This window comes from Ctenocephalides felis, unplaced genomic scaffold (assembly GCF_003426905.1).
Source record: "Ctenocephalides felis isolate EL2017-DRISC unplaced genomic scaffold, ASM342690v1 CF-g0.4_SCAFFOLD_03572, whole genome shotgun sequence".
Taxonomy (NCBI): Eukaryota; Metazoa; Arthropoda; class Insecta; order Siphonaptera; family Pulicidae; genus Ctenocephalides; species Ctenocephalides felis.
This window is the reverse complement of record NW_020539726.1, coordinates 27,181,128-27,200,824: the sequence shown is the minus strand read 5'-3', so window position 1 is coordinate 27,200,824 and position 19,697 is coordinate 27,181,128. Positions and strand designations below refer to the sequence as shown.

At 29.9% G+C, this 19,697-nt stretch overlaps 2 protein-coding genes across 2 annotated transcripts; both read right to left on the bottom strand.

Annotated features, from left to right (window-relative positions):
- Window positions 1–999: 999 nt before the first annotated feature.
- LOC113388320 lies at window positions 1,000–1,683 on the bottom strand. The gene has a single exon (XM_026625714.1). It carries the CDS (start codon window positions 1,681–1,683, stop codon window positions 1,000–1,002), a length of 684 nt encoding a protein of 227 aa, XP_026481499.1.
- A 9,319-nt stretch (window positions 1,684–11,002) lies between these two features.
- On the bottom strand, window positions 11,003–15,314 carry LOC113388319 (tudor domain-containing protein 7A-like). The gene is made up of 3 exons (XM_026625713.1): window positions 15,188–15,314; window positions 14,308–15,117; window positions 11,003–14,275 (listed from the first exon to the last, which is right to left on the bottom strand). The coding sequence occupies exons 2-3, from the start codon at window positions 14,977–14,979 to the stop codon at window positions 11,003–11,005; spliced, it is 3,945 nt and encodes a 1,314-aa protein (XP_026481498.1). The 5' UTR covers window positions 14,980–15,117; window positions 15,188–15,314.
- Between the last annotated feature and the right edge of the window lie 4,383 nt (window positions 15,315–19,697).

Sequence of the window (19,697 nt, the reverse complement as noted above, 5' to 3'; positions counted from 1 at the left end):
ATTATACTTTATTTCTTAATATCTACATTATAATTTACAAAATTTGTACATAAATGAATTATTCTTATTTTTATTTCTTATTATGTAGTCTTTCCGCTTCTCTCTTAATTCCTTTCGATTAATGTTAATTCTTCAATTCCATTGTATATATTATTTAGAACACCAGATAATAGCCATATTATGATATTGTTTTCTTCTTCTGGTCTTTTCATAATGTCGAATTTTATTAATTTATAATCTTTCTCATTTAGATTAATTTTTAATAATTTCAGTCTATGCTTCATCCAATTCCATATCTTTTTATTTTCACCGCACTCTGTTAAGAAATGTATTGCATTTTCTTCTTTATTACATTTTGTACAATTAGCAGTATCAGCCATTTTCATTTTAAACAGCTTCATTTTCATGGCTATGCATTCATTGACTATCATATAGTTTGTGGTTCTCCATTCAGAAGGAATATTTTTGTTTTTTCTTAATTCTTCCAAATATTATTCCAGTTCAAATTCGGGTTTTTCTCCATTATTCTTGGAGTATAATCATTAGTTAGTTTTATATATATTTCTTTTGTTGTAGTATTTTCTAGATTCCATTGATATTTTTCATTATGATTACCCATTCTTTTTTAATAGATTTCGGAAAATGTTTATTATTGATCCAAAGTTCTAAAAATCCTGTGTTGATTTCCTTTGTTATGATCTGTTTTATCATATTTTTAAAGAGTAATGCTTTACATTTTTCAGCAGTTGATATTAAATTTAGACCTCCTTGGTTTTTCTTTCAATTTTAATTGATTTCTATTAATTCTTATTCTATAACCATTCCAGATATAGTAACCTATTATAGTTTCAATTTTTTGTGAAAATACTTTATGCATTGGTAATACTTGCGCTAAATACCATAATTTTGCTAAGGCAAATTGATTTATGCCAGATTTTTTGAATTACATTTAGTCGTCTTGATAAATCTGTATTTAATGTCACTCTTATATTATTTATATTAATTATTCCAGTTCTCATTAATCATTTCCTCTAAATTTTTTGATATAATCATTCCCAAATATTTAATTTTTGGGGTTTCTGGTATGTTGCTTTCTGAATCCCTTACCCATCTCATACCTAGCGATAGAAATGTGGATTTTTGTTCATTTATTTCTGCTCCTGAACTTTTACAATAAGATTTAATGATTTCTAAGGATTTTATTTCTTCACTATTTGATTTAACTATTAAAGTAACATCATCAGCATATGCAAGTATCTTAACATTTTTAGTTATTATATTTTGACCTTCTAATTTGTTTTCCAATTCTTCAAGTAAAGGATCTAAACCAATAACAAATAGAATCATTGACAAAGGACATCCCTGTCTGACGGATCTTTCAATTTTTATATATTCAGATAGATTCCCATTTATTTGTAATCGTGAGGTTGCGTTTTTATTAAGATTCATTATTACTTTGGTTATTTTGTCAGGAATTGATATTTTTCTTAATACATGCAGCAAATAATCATGTGACATCATGTCAAAGGCTTTCTTAAAATCTATGTTTATCAAAGATGCTTTTTCATTATGTTTTATATTATAGTATGCCACCAAGTTTCTAACAGTTATTAAATTATCAACAATATTTCTTTTATCCATACAGCATGATTGCCCCTGGTTAATAATATTTTGAACAGCCATTTTCATTCTATTCGAAATAATTTTATAACACAGTTTAAAAGCGTAATTGGTCTATATAATCGTCTGTATATTTTGGATCCTTTTTTTTCGAAATTAATATTATTATTCCTTCATTAAGTTTTTTATTTATCTTTTCCGGTTCGTTTAAAAATTCGTTAAATATTTTAACTAAAAAGGTGTTAAAATGTCTTCATATTTTTGATAAAATTCATACGGAATGCCATCTATTCCAGGTGTCCTATTTTTACTGCTTGTCTTAATCGCTTCCCTCACTTCTTCCTCCGAAATTTCTTTCTTAGTTGTTCATTAGAAAGAATGCTTATGTTTTATTATTATTTCCTTAGTATGAGATCCATTTCCTTATAATTTATCGGTTTTTCTTTGTAGAAATTTTTGTATGATCTTTCCATTTCTACAATTATTTCTTTAGAATTTTTTAAACAAATATTTTCGTTATTAAATAACGATTTAATGAATTTGTTTTCTCCATTGATTTTTTCCTTTGCAATTTGATATGTAGTAATATGCGCTCTTCTTCTGTAATGTTTGGGTCCTTGATCTTATTTTAATTCCTTCGTTACGAGTATCATATAATTTTCTAATTGTGGCTTTTGTTTCTTTAATTATTTCCCACATTTCACCATTATTGTTGTGATTTACAACTGCCTCCTTCAATACCTTTTCAAAAAAATTTATTGTATTATTGAAATCTATTGCATTTTGTCTGGATAAATTTTTTGCAATGTATTTTAATTTGGTTTTTACTTTATTTTGCCACCAATCAATTACATTCGTACGTGATGAAATTTTAACAATTTTCTCCCATTCTTGTCTAAATAATTATCAAAATCTTCGGATTTAAGTATTTTTGTTTCATTTTCCAGTAACTTTTTCCAAAAATGGCACTGATGTCACAACTTTCAATTTTAGAACTACCGCATTATGGTCTGAAAAGGCTACTGGAATTACTTTGCAATCAACTATTCTATTTTTTATTAAAGTGTCAGTATAAAATCTATCTAATCTTGAAGCTGAATCACCCCTAATAAATGTAAACCCATTATCTTTCTTATTTAAATACTCCCACGCATCTTTTAATTTTAATTGGTTTAACAATCTTTTTAGTGCAGCACTATAATTTGTTCTTCCTTTTTGGTCCTTGGCATTTAATACACAATTAAAATCGCCTGCGATCATGATATTAGATTTGTTTGGTCCTATTATACTGGCTATATCTTCTTCAAATAATTTCTCCCTTTGTGGACGCTGACCATTACCGGCATGGGCATATATATTAACTAAATTTAAGTCATCTATGTTAGCACCTATTATTCTAGAATTTTCATGAAGGATTACATTTTTTATTTCAATTCCTGGTCTTGTTAATATGGCTGTACCTCTTTGATTTTCATTAATGTTTACTATACCTTCATATGGTTAAAAAATCTTAAATCATTTTCATTTATTTCTTGTAACAATATTATATCTAAGTCATTATCTGTTATAAATTTTTTCAGTAATATTTTAGTCGTTAAACTTCTAATACCATTTATATTTATTGTGGCAATATTTCTGATTTTATAATTATTCATCAATATGTGTTCTTAAAAAGGAATTTAAGAAGAAATTTAAATTATATAGTTTTTAATTTTGTTATTTCTTTATTTATTTCAGGATTAGGTGTTTCACCATATTCTTTTCCATATTCTAGTGATCCGTCTTCTTCTGACATATCTATATCTGAATCCTGTAGATACAATTCATTGAAGAAATTGGTGTATTTATATCCATGTTTTCAATTATATCCTTCATTACTTCCTCTGTATTTGGGGTTGTTATTTTAATTTTTTTATTACTGATAGGCGTTTTTTCTGTTTCATTTATGCTTTGTTTTCCTTTTTCTTCTTTTGTTTTGTTTTTTTTTTATTCAGTCATATAATTAAACTTTCTTTGTTTTTTAATTATTATTTTTTTCTTCTTTTTTATATTTATTTCTTCTTCTTCTTCATTTTTTCTAATTTGATCATTTTTTTCCTTTGGGTAACAACAATTTTATCTATTATGTTTTCTTCATTATTATTCACTATTGGTTTATTTTTCCCTAAAATCTTTTAATCTTTCTCCTATTTTTGAGTTCATTGTACATTCTTTTTTCACGTGGCTTGTTTCTCCACATTTAAAACATTTTCTTGGTTGTCCTCTAATTATTATTGTTGTGTTTTTTCCATTCACTTTAATCATGCTGGAATTTCTTTTGTTACTTCTATTAATAAGGTTCTATTTCCAGTGTAGCAGTTTATAATGCCTTCTCCTGTCCATATATCTTCTTGGTACTTTAATATTTTGCCGTACTCTGACATTATTTTCCTTATTTGTTCTTCCGATGTCTCCCATTGTACATTTAACAATTTTATCCACTGTGGCGGTTCCCTAGGTTCACTATATTCAATTTCATAACACTGATTTTTATCGGACTAAATTTTATATTAGTTTCATATTTACTTTTAATTTTATTTATAATTTTCTCATTATTAAATTTCACATTTAATACCTTATTTTCCATGGATATTCCGTATATACAGCTGACATCTTCATAAATACTATTTAAAATTCCTTTTAACCACAAATGAGCAGTTAATGGCGAAATTATTCCTTCAATTACTTTGAAATTAAATAGAAGTGTGTTTTTCGGTTTAACACACTCCATTATATAGTTATTAAAATAACTGTTTTATTATAAATGTATACCAGGCAAGCCTGGATTTTTAACGTGTTTATTTTGTTACGCAATCGATGTGTTCACTTCGAATGTTTAACACAAACTGTACCAGATTTGATATCGATAATATGCTTTGACCTCCGTCGTATCTTTTGTTTTGTTGGTAATAGTTGGCGCTACATTAAAATGTCGTTATAAATATTCTCTGTTCTCTCTTCTAATTTGTACTAAATTTGTTGGCACTTTAAAGTAAATTTATTTAATTTTGCATTGTAATTATTGGAGTATTTTCCATTTTATTTTATTTTATATTTTTATCATTATTTTATATTATATTATATAATTATCATAGTTTAGTATCGGTTTCGAACTCAATGATATCAAGTAGTAGTGATAACAAATTCACTCGAACTATGCATCCTTCTAAAAAAGTCATCTAGTTGAGAATTATTGTCATAGCAGTTCGTAAGACTTATTATAAACAATTGACATATTCTGCCTGATAAATAGAAATTTAGGGTAACGCTATTATGTTACGGGTCTATCTTCGTATGAATTGGTAGTAACAATTGCCAAAAAGCTATGTATTTGCTGTGCGATCAGGTGATTAACAATAAGTAACAATTACCCGCTGTATTTAAATATTGGAAAGACGATCTAGTGATCTCTATATGTCGGTTTTGTCTTTTGTTAACAAAGCATGCTAATATAAGGGATAAGCATTCGACATATGTCGCCTTATCGTTTTATTGGTATGCGACATTGCGATCAAAAGCAAAGCGCAGTCAGATAACTGGCAAATACTAAATATATCGACAACGTGAAAGAAGTAGTATCACAATGTGCAGAAATCAGACTTAAATTCTTTCAAAACATCGCGATTCTCAACATTTCATCACACTTTTTCGTTAATTCTCTAACAATAAGCAACAATAAAACAGGATAAAAAATTTCAACAATAGCATAGTCCAATCATAATAAGTTAAACGCATTGCAGTTTTATCACGTAACTAAAAATACACTACATACATATACAAAAATACAATACATATTTAACATCAAAACTTTTTTTTATTGAATTCCAAAGTAGAAGTTTTTTTTAGAAAGTTTAATAACTAATTTCATGTTTTGTCGACATTTCAAATCATTCTAATCGTTGTGAAAAAAAATTTGACTTTTCAATGTGGTTTCAATAATATACCTTGACCGATTTGTGTTTCAGTTGTACTGATTATCGTTGACACCACACCCAATAGGCTTTTAGAACATATAGTAGAATGAAATGTGTTAAATGAATTAAATTTAAGTGATTTCAAGTGCAGATATTATAAGTCTATTTAATAGATATCAAGATATCTTGATTTAGTAAAAAAAACGAAATGTTATTTTTATGTACTATTCCTTCAGGAAGGTAAAACGCCACTCACAAGTTTCTAGTTTACTGGAAAATATTTGTTATATACAACATGCAGTAAAAATGTTTCAGTAAAAGTATTTTGTCTTCAAATCCGCGGAACAATTTGACTTAAAAACGCAGATCGAAAGAAAAAGTAAAAAAGCACAACTGTTTACAAAATTCTGTAAAATCAATATAACCAAATTTCAATGCTGAACAATGTTGTATAGAAAATAATACAAAATAATAGTAATGTGGCTAAGGGTTCTAGCAAACAAAAATTTCTTTCTTTTTCAAATTCTAGGATAAAAATTATGATTTTTACAAACTAATTAATTGCTCAATATCATTCTTACACCTTATATATCTTATGAAAAAAGTAAAATATTAAATAGAATTAAGAAATAAGAATAAAATTTATGTGGCCAAGTGTATCAGCGAATAAAATGAAATATTTCTTGTTTCCTTTTCATATTTTAGTATCAAAAATTATGATTTCCATAAACTGTCAAACTGTCTTCATAAGGACAGTTTATAATCCATGTGAAAATAAAGATATATGTTAACATAATTATATGGTGTTCGATGAATATATCTGGAATGAGAAGCAAAATTTCGCAAAATTACAACTGGCATAAACCAAATTTAATAGAAGTAGAAAAGTTACCAACGGATTTTTAAATTTAGTAAGATGGTTTTTAAAGTTTGCATAAACGCCTGTGAACAAACAAAATAAAGTTAAGACGTTCCTATATTTATTTTTTTAAATTTATTAACTTCCAAAAGGAGAAGTTAATACTTACTCCAAAAATCCAAACCATGTATTCAGAATGACGTATCATGTCATTCTGAATCCTTTATCGCCAAAAAATCGGTAAAAGTTTGTGTGAGAACCAAAATTTGTCACTGTAGAGCATAAAATTATCTACAAAAAATGCATCAATATTATCTCAGGTAATTTCGCGACAAAACTGACCATTTAGAAAAAAATCGAAAAAGGGCAATTTTTCTTACTTTTGTCCTTGTGCCATTTTTTTTGCTCGCAACGGATCGATGAGGACTTTTGAGATTTCTTTCATAATTGTATTTTTGGCCAAGTTACAGCCCATTATGAATTATAGTAACCTTCACCCTGATTTTAGGTTTATATTAACCGGTTTATATATACCTATTTTTTACTGAAGTAAGCCCATTTGGCTCATGCAAAAACTTATGTAGTTTTATATGTATATGGGCATTAAAGCAAATTGACTCGGGTTCGTAAATCTAGTGTTAAAAAATCATTTGGAAATCGCGCTGAGTAGTATTTCAAAATTTAATGGCAAAATGCTACTTACACCTAGTATTTGCCCAAAATGTTAAGTGAAGAATAAATACGAAATATGTCGCCAACTATTCACTATTTCAACAAGTCCTTAACTATATATAATAAAATTAATTAATTTATGCGATAAAATTTATACTCTTACTAAGTTGTATGTGCTTTGTGGATACGCTTGGTTTTAAAATTGAAGTCTACAAAAATTTAGATAATTAATTACAAAATAATTAATTATCTATGTTGAAATCTCATTATACACCATATGGATTTATTATCACATTCACCGGTCAAACTTAATTACATCCGACCAGTTTAAATCGGACATGAGTTCAGTTTGCGTGCAAATTGAAGAGCGTAGCAAACAACTTCATTTAGTAACAGTTGTTCGCCACTAACTTTCCTTCGTCAGTTATATATCACTTCGTCTTCCGAGGACCGACATTAAAAAAAAATTGCAAAATTCAGTGGTATATCGGAATAATAAAATATATTTAATAACATTTTAAAAAAAAACTTCAAAAAAAATCCATGCAAAACATGCTTAAATACGCCTGATACAACACTGTCGAATAACTTAACTTGGAAAAATGAGAGAAAAACAAGTTCTGGGATAAAAGTTAAATGTTCTGTTACGGGTCTATATTCGTATGAATTGGTAGTAACAAACTGTCAACAAGCTCAGAAAGATGCACTTATGATAAATTGTTATTTCATGTTTGTGCATTTTGTAGGTTAGGTGTTTTGTGTATCCCGATCGCATGCAAATACATAAATTTTTGTTCAATGTCTATGCTTGAAAAAGAAAAAAAGGCAAATTCTAGGATAAAAGCGAAATGTCGTTACGGGTCTATATTCCTATGAATTGGTAGTAACAAACTGTTAACAAGCACTGCATTTGCTAAAACCTAACTTTACGTACGTGTTATCAATATCACATGAGGAAGATGCACTTATGATACAATTGTTATTTTACGTGTGTGCATTTTGTGGGTTAGATTTTATGTGTAAAACGCCTGATTGCATAGCAAATACATAAATTTTTGTCCAATGACTTGGCTTGATAAAGAAAGAGTGGCAAATTCTAGGATAAAAGTAAGATTCTGTTACGGGTCTATATTCGTATGAATCGGTAGTAACAAACTGTCAACAAACAATGCATTTGCTGAAACCTAACTTCACGTATGTGTTATCAATATGTAAAATAGCAATACCATGGCATATTCATTTTATCTGAGAATTGGCCCCAGAATGTACTCGTATACTTTTAAGTTTAGGCCAACTTTAGATTTTCTTTTATTCAAAAATCATAATATGAATATCTTTGAATACTTCTGTTTACGTTTTATGCCAGAAAATCGTACAAATATTATAATTTATAAGATTTTTTCGTCAGGAAACAAAGTTTGCTAATTTTACGTTCTAAGTCATTCTGAATCGCATGACACTGAAATTGAAATATGTGCATGTGTGTGTGCCAAAATTGGACTTCGTCGCCGACTTCGTTAATTCAAAATGGATGCACATTAAAAAGTTTTTTAGTAAGTAAAATGATTGAGGTTTCAAATCATTTAAAAGCTATTTACTTTAAGTAATAAAATATTATAGGCCTATGAAAAGTGTTTCAAATATAAAAATGCATTAAAATTTGAAAGCGGGGTGACGCCCGCATAAATAATGTATTTTCTATTCTGTTTGACTACTGATTACCGTTAACGTCCACACTTCAATAAAATACATTTTTAGAACTAAAAGTACGATAAATTGTTATGAATAAACTTAATTTAATTAATACAATTCTAGATGTTATTTATTGAATTTAATATAAATATAAATATTCAAAAAAAATCAATCGAAAATTTAGTGATACTAAAAGTTGTTAAATTTCTAATTCTTGATTATTTTGCACAAGTCCATGCAACTTGTTCTAAAGTAAAATGCCACTTACACCTCAATATTATAGACTAACCAAAAATGGTTTAATTATGAATGTTCACTAAAATTTGAAATTATGGCTAGCTATTTACCTTTCTGTTTTGGTACTGATTACCGTTGACATCCACACATAAATAAAATACATTTTTAGAACACAAAGTTGAATGAATTGTTATAAATAAATTTAATTTAATTAATACAATTCTAGATGTTATTTATTGAATTTATTCAAAAAATATCAATCAAAAATTTCGTGATACTAAAAGTTGTTAAATCTGAATTCTTGATTATTTTCACAAGTCCATGCAACTTGTCCTAAAGTAAAATGCCACTTACACCTCAATATTATAGACCAACAAAAGTGGTTTAATTATAAATGTTCACTAAAATTTGAAATGATGGCTAGTGCGCATACGTAGTGTATTTACATTTCAGTTTTGGTACTGATTACCGTTGACATCCACACATAAATAAAATACATTTTTAGAACACGAAGTTGAATGAATTGTTATAAATAAATTTAATTTAATTAATAAAATTATATATGCTATTAATTAAGTTCATTTAAAAGATATCAATGTATTATTTATACAAGTACATGTAACTTTTCCTAAGGTAAAATGCCACATACACCTCAATATTATAGACCAACAAAAAGTGGTTTAATTATAAATGTTCACTCAAATTTGAAATTATGGCTAGCGCGCATACTCAGTGTGTTTTCTTTCTGTTTTGGTATTGATTACCGTTGACATGCACATATAAATAAAACGTTTTTGCTACACGAAGTAGAAAATAATAAAAGATAATGAACAATAAATAAATTCAACTTAATTATTACAATTACGTAGACAGCAATATAGATAGCATAAAGCAACATAGATAGCAACATTCCTTAAAACAAAATGCCACTCACACCTAGTTTTGAATAAAATTAGTGATTAATATTCATTAAATGCAGTGTAAAATTTTTATATGATATTAAAAATGTTATATGAAAATTACACTAAATCTTGTAATGATTTTGTCCAAAATGTAAAATTGTGTATTTGTTTAAGTATATTTGCCCAAAATGTATTGGGAATATATTAATCTTTGTTGAAAAAAACTCATTAATGATTACCAAAAACATAGGGTTAATTTTAGTCGATGATTATACAAATATTATGACAATTTACTTACGTATAAAAACAGTTATGCATGCATTAACACGTTGAACGCCATGTCAGTCATATATGTCTGACGCTAAGCAGTTCTGCATGAGGCATGTCGTCATATATATCTGAAAAATGGCCTGAAAATTTTTTGGCTTGTCGAGAAAAAAATATATAAGACCATGTTAGTCATGAAAAATAGTGTTTTTTCAAGAATTTTGTCAAAAAAAAAAATTGTTACTTTAGTAACTAAAATATCTAATAAAGTTTCCATGGCTCATGTAATAAAAATTCTGATATTTAACATGTTAATAAATACAAAATAATACAAGCATTGAGATTTGTTACTAAAGTATGTAACTATTATTTTATAATTAAAATTTTATATTAAGTGTTTACGTTATATATTATCAGGATTTAGTATATAAGAATTAATAAGAATTAATATAATTAATATTATAAACAAAAAATAAATATTAAATACTTTAAAGAAAAGTAAGGATGAAATGGAATTTTATAAATATTACTATTAATTCCTGAAGGGTTATCAGATCCAGTTTGGTGAAGAAAAAGTAATTGAATTATTACAAAAGCAAAAACAATAAATGGTGATAAAAATGTATTATAAAAAATCGAATTAAAGTAGCATAAAACGATTTCACAAACATACCAAATAAATTCTATTGGCGTTTGCATAAAAAATAGAAAAATATATAAATTATTAAATGAAACAACCGTTTAATGAGAGTAAATTAATATTTAATTCAAATGAGTAATATTTTAACTACAATTCAACCTTAAGCAGTATTGGAAAGTAAAAATTCTGGTGTTATATAAACATCATTCTCAGAATCTGTATCAATTAAGGTTAAACAAATAACTTTTTCGTTATTATTAGAATCCACTAATCCTAAGCTATTAACAATGCCAACAAAAGCTTTGTTGCAAACTAATTGTTGGAAACGAAGACAGTCTTCGGTGGACCAGTCATGTTTCATAAAACTAACTGCTCCCAATCTTGCTCTTAAAGCATTATAAGGTACTCTAAGAAAATGTGGTGATAATTTCTGCAAATCATCAAATTTCATCACATCATAATCTCCATAATCGCAAAAATAAACAACAACTAAATTCTCTCTAGCAATTTCAGTGACCTGCACTCTGTACCAAATACCATCAGTATACTTCCCGGCATAAATATTTCCCTTTTCAATTTCCTGGCTCGCTGGGATAGAAGATTTATTATTATCACATACAACTTGTAACTCTTTCATCATATTTCGGAAATCTTGGTTGTCTTTGCTGCAAGGTTGCACCACAAAATTTTCCGGACTAGCAGCCATTATCACAGTCACCGGAAAATAACTTTCCACACATGGAATTTTTGGTTCGGGCAAAGACTTTGATTTCAAAGTCTTTTGTTCAAGAGATGACGAAAAGGCTTTGGTTAGACTTCCCGCCTTAGATAAAGACATCCTGCTCATGCGTTTTTCTAGGAGATTAAATTCTTCTTCCAAAGAATTTTTTTCTAATTCCATCTCATTTTGGATGGCATTATTCACGCTGATCAATAACTGATCGCGTGTTCTCATAAAGATTTCCACTACAGGTACTTCAGCGTTTTCTAGTACTTTAACAAGGATAGGATTGTTATTAAATAAGCATCCCCTGAGACGCGAAACCAAGGACGGTGTGAAATCTTCGAAACCGGACAAAGTCACTTTCAAGGCCTGGTGAGGAAATTCGTCAATAACTGAAGATACCTTAAACGTTGCTATTATCTTACTTGTATCCGCAACACCTGTGAATCCATAATCAACAAAATATACAGGTACCTGACCTTTATCAACAGGTCCGATTGCAATCACTCTATAGCATTTGTTTTCTTCTGGTTTCGCCGTCAAATACATTCTGTCTGATGAGCGTTCATGCAAAAGTTTAACAGAATCAGCAATATCTTCATTGGAAAATCCCATATCGTTAACATGCTGAATCTGACTCATCAAGTACGTGAAAGTTTCATTCCTGATTTGTATGTAAACATCACCGTTGTCACAAATGTAAGACACAAAAATTTTATCATTAATTCGGCCCTTCTCCCTGAGTTTAGGCGATTTCTCCTCATCTTTTATCTTCTTCTTCAGCAAATCGTTCAAATTCACGTCTTCTTCGGTGTAAGTATCAAACAAAATAACAGGGAAAACGGCGCTCTCACCATTTTCATCCTGCAACACTTCTGCGATCAGACTCTTATTTAGCATATACTCATTCAGAAGTTCTAATGCATACTTATTTTCCGCATACTCCTCCAATCCAGCAAGTTGAAAAAGTATCGCCTGTGCAGAAACATATCTAAATTTCTTATCCAACACGTATAACTCGACCTGCAAGTGCCAGCTTTCTCCTCCAATATCAATAAAAAAGCATAAAGCCCTTTCATCCTGAACTTCAAGTACTTGAATCCGATACCAAGATTCTGTTACGTTTACCGCATAATAAGCTCCCACAAAAACAGTCTCAGGTTTAATTTTGCCCGCATCAAGCGTATCTTTCATGTACGAACTTAATTCATCAAACAAATTCGTATATTGTGATCCAATGAGTCTGCACCAAATTTCAACAGTTGAACACACAGTTGTTATGTGGACATTCCAATGGGTATCTTTGCGAGGTAAAACAATTGGAGGAGGATCTACAAAGTCAACACTATCTTGCTTAGGCAAAGGCACATCTGGTTGTGTTTTTACGCTTACAATCATACCTCCGGGGGTAGAGTCCTCAATATTGAATGTTTTGGACATTCGAACAATATCCAACCAATCTTCGGGCAAATTTTCGCGATATTCCGCACGATATTCTTCGGGTATGACGTTAGTATATTTTCCCTTACTATGGCCTGCAAGAAGCTGCCACAAGCGATTTGGTACAAGTTTACCGTCTGTGACTGCTAAATGTTTATCCTCCACCGAGCCATAAATTTTTATTAAAGCTTGCAGAGCTTTTTTGCATGCATCCTCTGCAGCTTGTTCTGGTTTGGTATAAGTTGGACAAAAGCTGCCGAAACTATTGACATTCCCGACTTTAACAACACACCCGTACGATTCTTCGCGTTCACCAATATTAAAATGTTTATGAACATCGTTCAGAGCGGTTCTAATATGCGGTGGACTGATATTTCTTTCTCGGCAATAATCAGTCAATAGCTTTTGATAACTAATAAACTCTTCCAGTACTACTTTGGGTGTAATGGCTTCATTATTGTTGTTATTGCTACCAACAATGGTATCAGAACTCAAATCAGGATTTTTATATTTCAACAACCTGGACTGTTGCGACACTTTTACACCAGGCATTGGAGTCATTTTCACTTCAGGACTGGTAATCTCTGATTTACCCGAAGAATAGTCGATTTCACGTTGACTCTGCCTATGTCTTATCTTATCCAGTCTATCTTGTGCACTGGTCTTGATAATAATAGGATTTGTTTGCATAGTAACTTGCAAGGTCCTAAAACTGCCCCTGTAGGTATTGGCACTTCTGAGAGAAACAGATCTCGTATTTACATTATTGTTATTGTCATTAGATGCGTACGGCATCGAAGAATCACTTTTCTTCGGTACTATTTCAACCTTCTGAGCAGCCTTTGGCATCCTCATTGGTCTTTTCTCAAACATTTTCTCGAGTAATTCCGAGGAAGTAGTTACGGGATCTACTTTCGATGTAGGTGGTGAAACTTGTGCTTGAGAATTTCCTTTCAAAAGTTGAGGTACATTCGGTGTTGTATTTTCTTTTAAACTTTGATTTAGTTGTATTTGTGGTTTTGAAGGTGACTTTACACTCACACTTGGTTGAATTTGAACAGACTTCTGCGATTCGGACTCCAAACGCAGACGTGTTGATAGTTCAGATTGTGTCTTAGGATGAACTTGCGAAGATGTTGATACTTGCAAAGATGTTGGTACTTGCGATGGTACCGGCGAAGACAATGGTTTAGATTGTATCAGAGGCTGAGCAGGTTTTGGTACTTGGAATTGTATTAGAGCAGCTGGAGGTTTTGTTGGCTGCACCGGAGGAGGAGAGATACAGCAGGTTTTGATACTGCAAATGTCATATGTCCGGATCTCATTGTGTTCAATTGCGATTGCATCTGGCTATTAGATCTTGAAATAAGCGGTTGCACTTGGCTATTAGATCTTGAAATTAGCGGTTGCATCTGGCTATTCAATCTTGAAATTAGCGGTTGCACCTGCGAAGTAGAAGGTCTTGGTTGTACCAAAGATTGATTCTGGTTCTGCATGAAATTAAATTGGCCCGTAACGTTATTAATTGGTGGATACCAATGTTGAGTAGCAGGTTTCTTGCAATATTGTTGGGCTGACCGTGAAGTTCTATTCTGTCCTATATTGGAAAAGTAAGTCCTGGGTGGTGTATTTGCATGAGTCATATGCATTGAACGCGCATTCAAACTTCTAGGCGGCAATACGGGAGCTGATCTTTTCCGCGAGGTCTTCTGCTTCGCTATCATATCACTAATATGCTTAGATTCTTTTTTCGGCACAACAGTAACGAACGCTTCACTCCCATGTCCATTAATTACAAAAGTCGGATCACTTCGAAGAAAATCTTCCACATTGGAATATCCTAGTCTTCTGAACGGAATGTAGGTCCCATGAAGCTCTTTAAAGTCACGGTTGAGGTTCACCACGGTCGCCATTTCCTTCCTCGAAATCAGCACGGCTCGCAAATCGGCGATAATCTCCTCTCTATCGACCATTTTTCTAATACGTTGTATATCACAGTAATATTGAGAAGAAAACTTCAATTAATAATCCAGAAAAGGATTTCTTGCTTCCAGCAATCAACCAGCAAAAGCTGAACAGCCTACACGGCGTACTTCTATACACCTGGTATACTATAAAATGGCGGCACAAGGGTTTTAGTCATAGTCACAAATATAATGTTTATTATTATCACATAATTACCTCCAGGCGTTTGTAGAACTAGTTCCTTTTGTTAAACGAATCACGAATAATAACACTACCGATTATCTAAATTATCAATCGACTACGATAAGCAAAAACTTCGAAACAAATTTCTCGAAACGAGATCACTGCGAACTAGATGCGTTCAACACGAAATGCGAACCGCAACTGATCGCCTTTTCGCCGGCGCGGACCAATCAGAACGCATAAGGGTGCGGGCACACGATAGTTTTTCGGCACTCTCGGTCAAGGACACTTGATAATCAACTATTTGACAAAGCCTTTTACATACATAACTAATAATAAATAAATTTCTCAAAACAAATAAATTTCTCGAACAAATTTCTTGAAACGAGATCACAGCGATCTAGATGCGTTCAACACGAAATGCAAACCGCAACTGATCGCCTTTTAGTCGGCGCTGGCCAATCAGTACGCATAAGGGTGCGGGCACACGATGATTTTTCGGCACTCTCGATCAAGGACACTTCATAATCAACTATTCGACAAAACCTTATACGTAAATAATAATAAATAAACTTCTCAATATATATAAATTTCTCGAACAAATTTCTTGAAACGAGATCACTTCGAACTAGATGCGTTCAACACGAAATGCAAACCACAACTGATCGCCTTTTAGTCGGCGCGGACCATCAGAACGCATAAGGGTGCGGGCACACGATGGTTTTTCGGCACGCTCGATCAAGGACACTCAACTATTGACAAAACCTTATATATAAATAATAATAAATAAATTGAAAATATAACGCTCAAAGTAATAATATTTTATCCAGAATATGCATCATCAAATTATTTAACTCAAAGTAAATTGATTAAATAAAGTAAAATGATTAGGGCTCACGCACATATGCTTTGTTTAAGCTAATACAGCACAGATGCGATTAATGATTAATATAGATAGAAACTTGTTTAACGGCAAAATGGACTGATCCAGAATTAAAATAATTAATTGTTTTTGCACGTAATATTTTAAATAAATTGGAAATGTAATTATAAACTACTAATATTAAATTCATATAATAAATTATTAAATTATTTATTAATACTTTATGTCTTTCACATAAATAATAAAATAAATAATTATTAATTAATTACTTTAAAGTTTCACATAAATAATTAAAATTTATACACACAATTTGATTAAGCCGATATTATAGATAGATCGGAACATTTCTATTGGGCAAAATGGACTGATCCAGAACTCAAAGAACTATTTTTTTTAATGTAATTTAATAAATAAATTGAAAATATAATGCTTGTACTACTAATAATTTATTCAAGAATAAATTGTTAAATTCATAGATAAAAGAAAAGTGCTTAAATTATTTCTATCAAAGTGAGTGATTAACGATTATGCACATATAGAAATTTATTTATGCCGTACACAATGGACTGATCCAGAATGGATGAAAATGAATGTTTTCGTACGTATTTAATAAATAAATTGAAAAATGCATGGATTTTCGATTTTTTATCAAAATAATAAATCCTCAAAATATTTTCATTAATGTAAATAATTAACGCACACACAGTAAGCCGATACTGTACAAATATAATATGTAAATAGGAATTTGTTTATATGGCAAAATGGAATGATCCAGAAATTTAATCGAAAAAAAAACAATCGCATTTAAATTATCGATTTTATTTTAGGATAATGTGGATTTTAGATAATATTAGGTTTAAGAAGTTTGTTTTTTATTATTTATTGAACTCCTAATCTGGTATATTGGCATTCTCTAATTATACATTGACACTTGTTTCATATAATATTTTACTTATTTTATTATTTCTAATGAATGTATACAGGGCTTGTTAAATTTATTTTTTGGATATTAGTTGGAAGAGTTATATTAAATAGTTCCTCTATTTAATGCATTATTTGTGGTGTTTCGCAATAATTGTGCAAAATATCAATATATAAGTACCATATAAACTAGTTGTGTGCGGCATCGTGCCTTAAGGAAAATTGCTGGAACTTTCCGTACCGCAACGAAATGTTCCAGGAATATTAAATGTTTTCAAACAAATTAGATTATTATAAATAATGTAACATTGTCTAATATTTATAAGAACTAGTGGTGCGTGGCATCGTGCCTTAAAGTAATTTGCTGAAACTTATAAGAATTAAATATTCGAGCAGAAAATATAATAATTAATAACAGTTGTTTAAATATTTTCAAAGTTATAGTTACTATAAATGTGTTCGTGAATATAATATACAGTGACTAGCTTGTCGCTCAAAACACTTGAAAATGTTTACATTAACGAGAGTTGCTGCATGAATCAAGCTGAAGATATATTTGTTACGATTATAATAACGCATATGAAATATATACATTTTTAAACTGAAAAGTAAATTTATATTTTTGTATATTTTTGAAAATTAAAAAAAAAAAATTCTTATGATTTTGAAAATTGTTTGAGTTGTATGAGATTATATTATACTCATACTGTAAGTGAACTTTAAAAATTAAAAATCTTGGTACGGAACCCTAAAAAAATTTAACAGAATTTGTTCCTATTATTATAATATCTATAAAATATCTGTAAATATCTGTAAATATATGTAAATATTTCTATATTGTGATTAAATGGTATATAAACTCATTATTTTAATAATAAATTCAATATGTTAAGTGATTAATTAATATTTTTGACAATGAGTTTAATAACAATGACAAAAAAATAAATGAATAATAATATTATTATACATATATTAGTATATTGTCTAGGCATATAATCCCATTAATTATGGATTTCATTTATGATACGGTATTTTGCTATTCACATTTTTAGTGTATTTTGCATAATATTTACATTAATAGTTTTAATCACTAATATTATTGTTTTTAACTTCCCGTATGGTGAGTTATAGTAATTGCAAAAAAATCTAAAATGAAAATGTTTGTGTATCTTTACGTTTTAAAGGTTTCTGAACATTTTGACATACCTTTGATGTGTGTGGTATGTATATGTGATGTATGTATGTATGTGTGTGTGCTTGTATGTATGTGAGGATACAAATTTGGGTTATGGATTTCGAAAATACGGATCAACCGATTTGAATGATTTAAAAACACTTTCGATTCCTTTTGATAAGAAGACGTGCTGTGCTGATTAGTTTCCTGCCAGTTTCTTGTCCGGTCGTTTCGAAAATATGGGGTAAAAATATTTCTAAAAATTCTTATTCAGTTTTTGAGAGAACGGAGCGTCCGATTTCAATAATTCAAAAAAAAACATTTACTTGTATTGACAAATGAAGAACTGATTAAATATTTGGAAAGGCAGGTCTAGCGGTTTTAGAGATCGAGTGAAAAAAGTAAAAAAAAAAACTATATTTGGTGGTCAAACATGATCATTAGACACATGATCATTAGACACATGCACATTAAATTATCAGATATTTTATAGATATTTCACTCATAAATGCAAATTTGTTCACATTTCTATAGGTTCAGTATCAATGTTTATCCGTGCTACAGCGACACGGCACTTATGCGCTTTAAAAATAGGTACTCAGTGCAATTGTTTTGAAAAAATTATTTAAAATTTGAAAAAAAATCAAAATATATAAAAAAACAAAAAAGCTTTTTTTTCAAAAAATTAAATTCTCAAAAATCTGGGAAAATGTGGGAGCAGTAATGGGTAGTAGTAATGTATATGAAAGTATAAACTCCACTTGTATGAAAATATATAAATTTATTGATTATAAAAATTAATTATATCAAAATATGACAAATCCAATTGTTTTTTTTACAATCACTAGCCTGCTTGATTTCCCCACACATGTGGGATGTATACGAAAGTATAAACACCACTTGTATAAAAATATATAAAATTTATTGATTATAAAATTAATGATATCAAAATATGACAAATCCAATTGTTTTTTTTACAATCACTAGCCTGCTTGATTTCCCCATACAAAGTTTTCAAAATTTCTTAAATTTTTTTTGGTACAAGAAGTACCAGCAATTTGCCTCAAGGAGCATCAAACCAATTCTTTGGGGCATTCAAAATTTAGTAATTTTGCAACATAAACAAATTATATATTATATATATATATTATATATATAAATCAAATAAATCTATTCGATTCGAGCCCGTTCGTAATCCACACCAAATGCCTGAGCCCTTGACCTCATGGGCGACCTCTAGTAAATCACACACGGGATGAATATCATAACGTACTGGACTTATCTATAGTATGTATATGTATGTACATGTACATGTTGTAGGTACGTATTTAACGTTTTCACGTTTAACGTATAAAATAGCGTGCAGGTACCTTGCAACGTGTAACCTATCACCAATGCTGCAACCGAGAGGTCATTAAGTGACATTCTAAAATGCACGTGACATCGATGCACCATAACAGGTCGGAATCTCTGAAGAATGGGTGGAAAAAATTATTGAATTTTCCAGTTAAATATAGATAGCAATATGTTTCCAAGTGAAAATAACCCTTGCCCGGCATTGCTGC

Bases quoted from the DNA above. Each gene is read 5' to 3' on its own strand.
- LOC113388320 (XM_026625714.1), bottom strand. From the start codon at position 1,683: ATGGCTGTTCAAAATATTATTAACCAGGGGCAATCATGCTGTATGGAT.
- LOC113388319 (XM_026625713.1), bottom strand. From the start codon at position 14,979: ATGGTCGATAGAGAGGAGATTATCGCCGATTTGCGAGCCGTGCTGATT. The intron at 14,276-14,307 runs GCAGTATCAAAA...ATCTCTCCTCCT, and splicing joins GATCCGGACATATGACATTT to CCGGTGCAGCCAACAAAACC.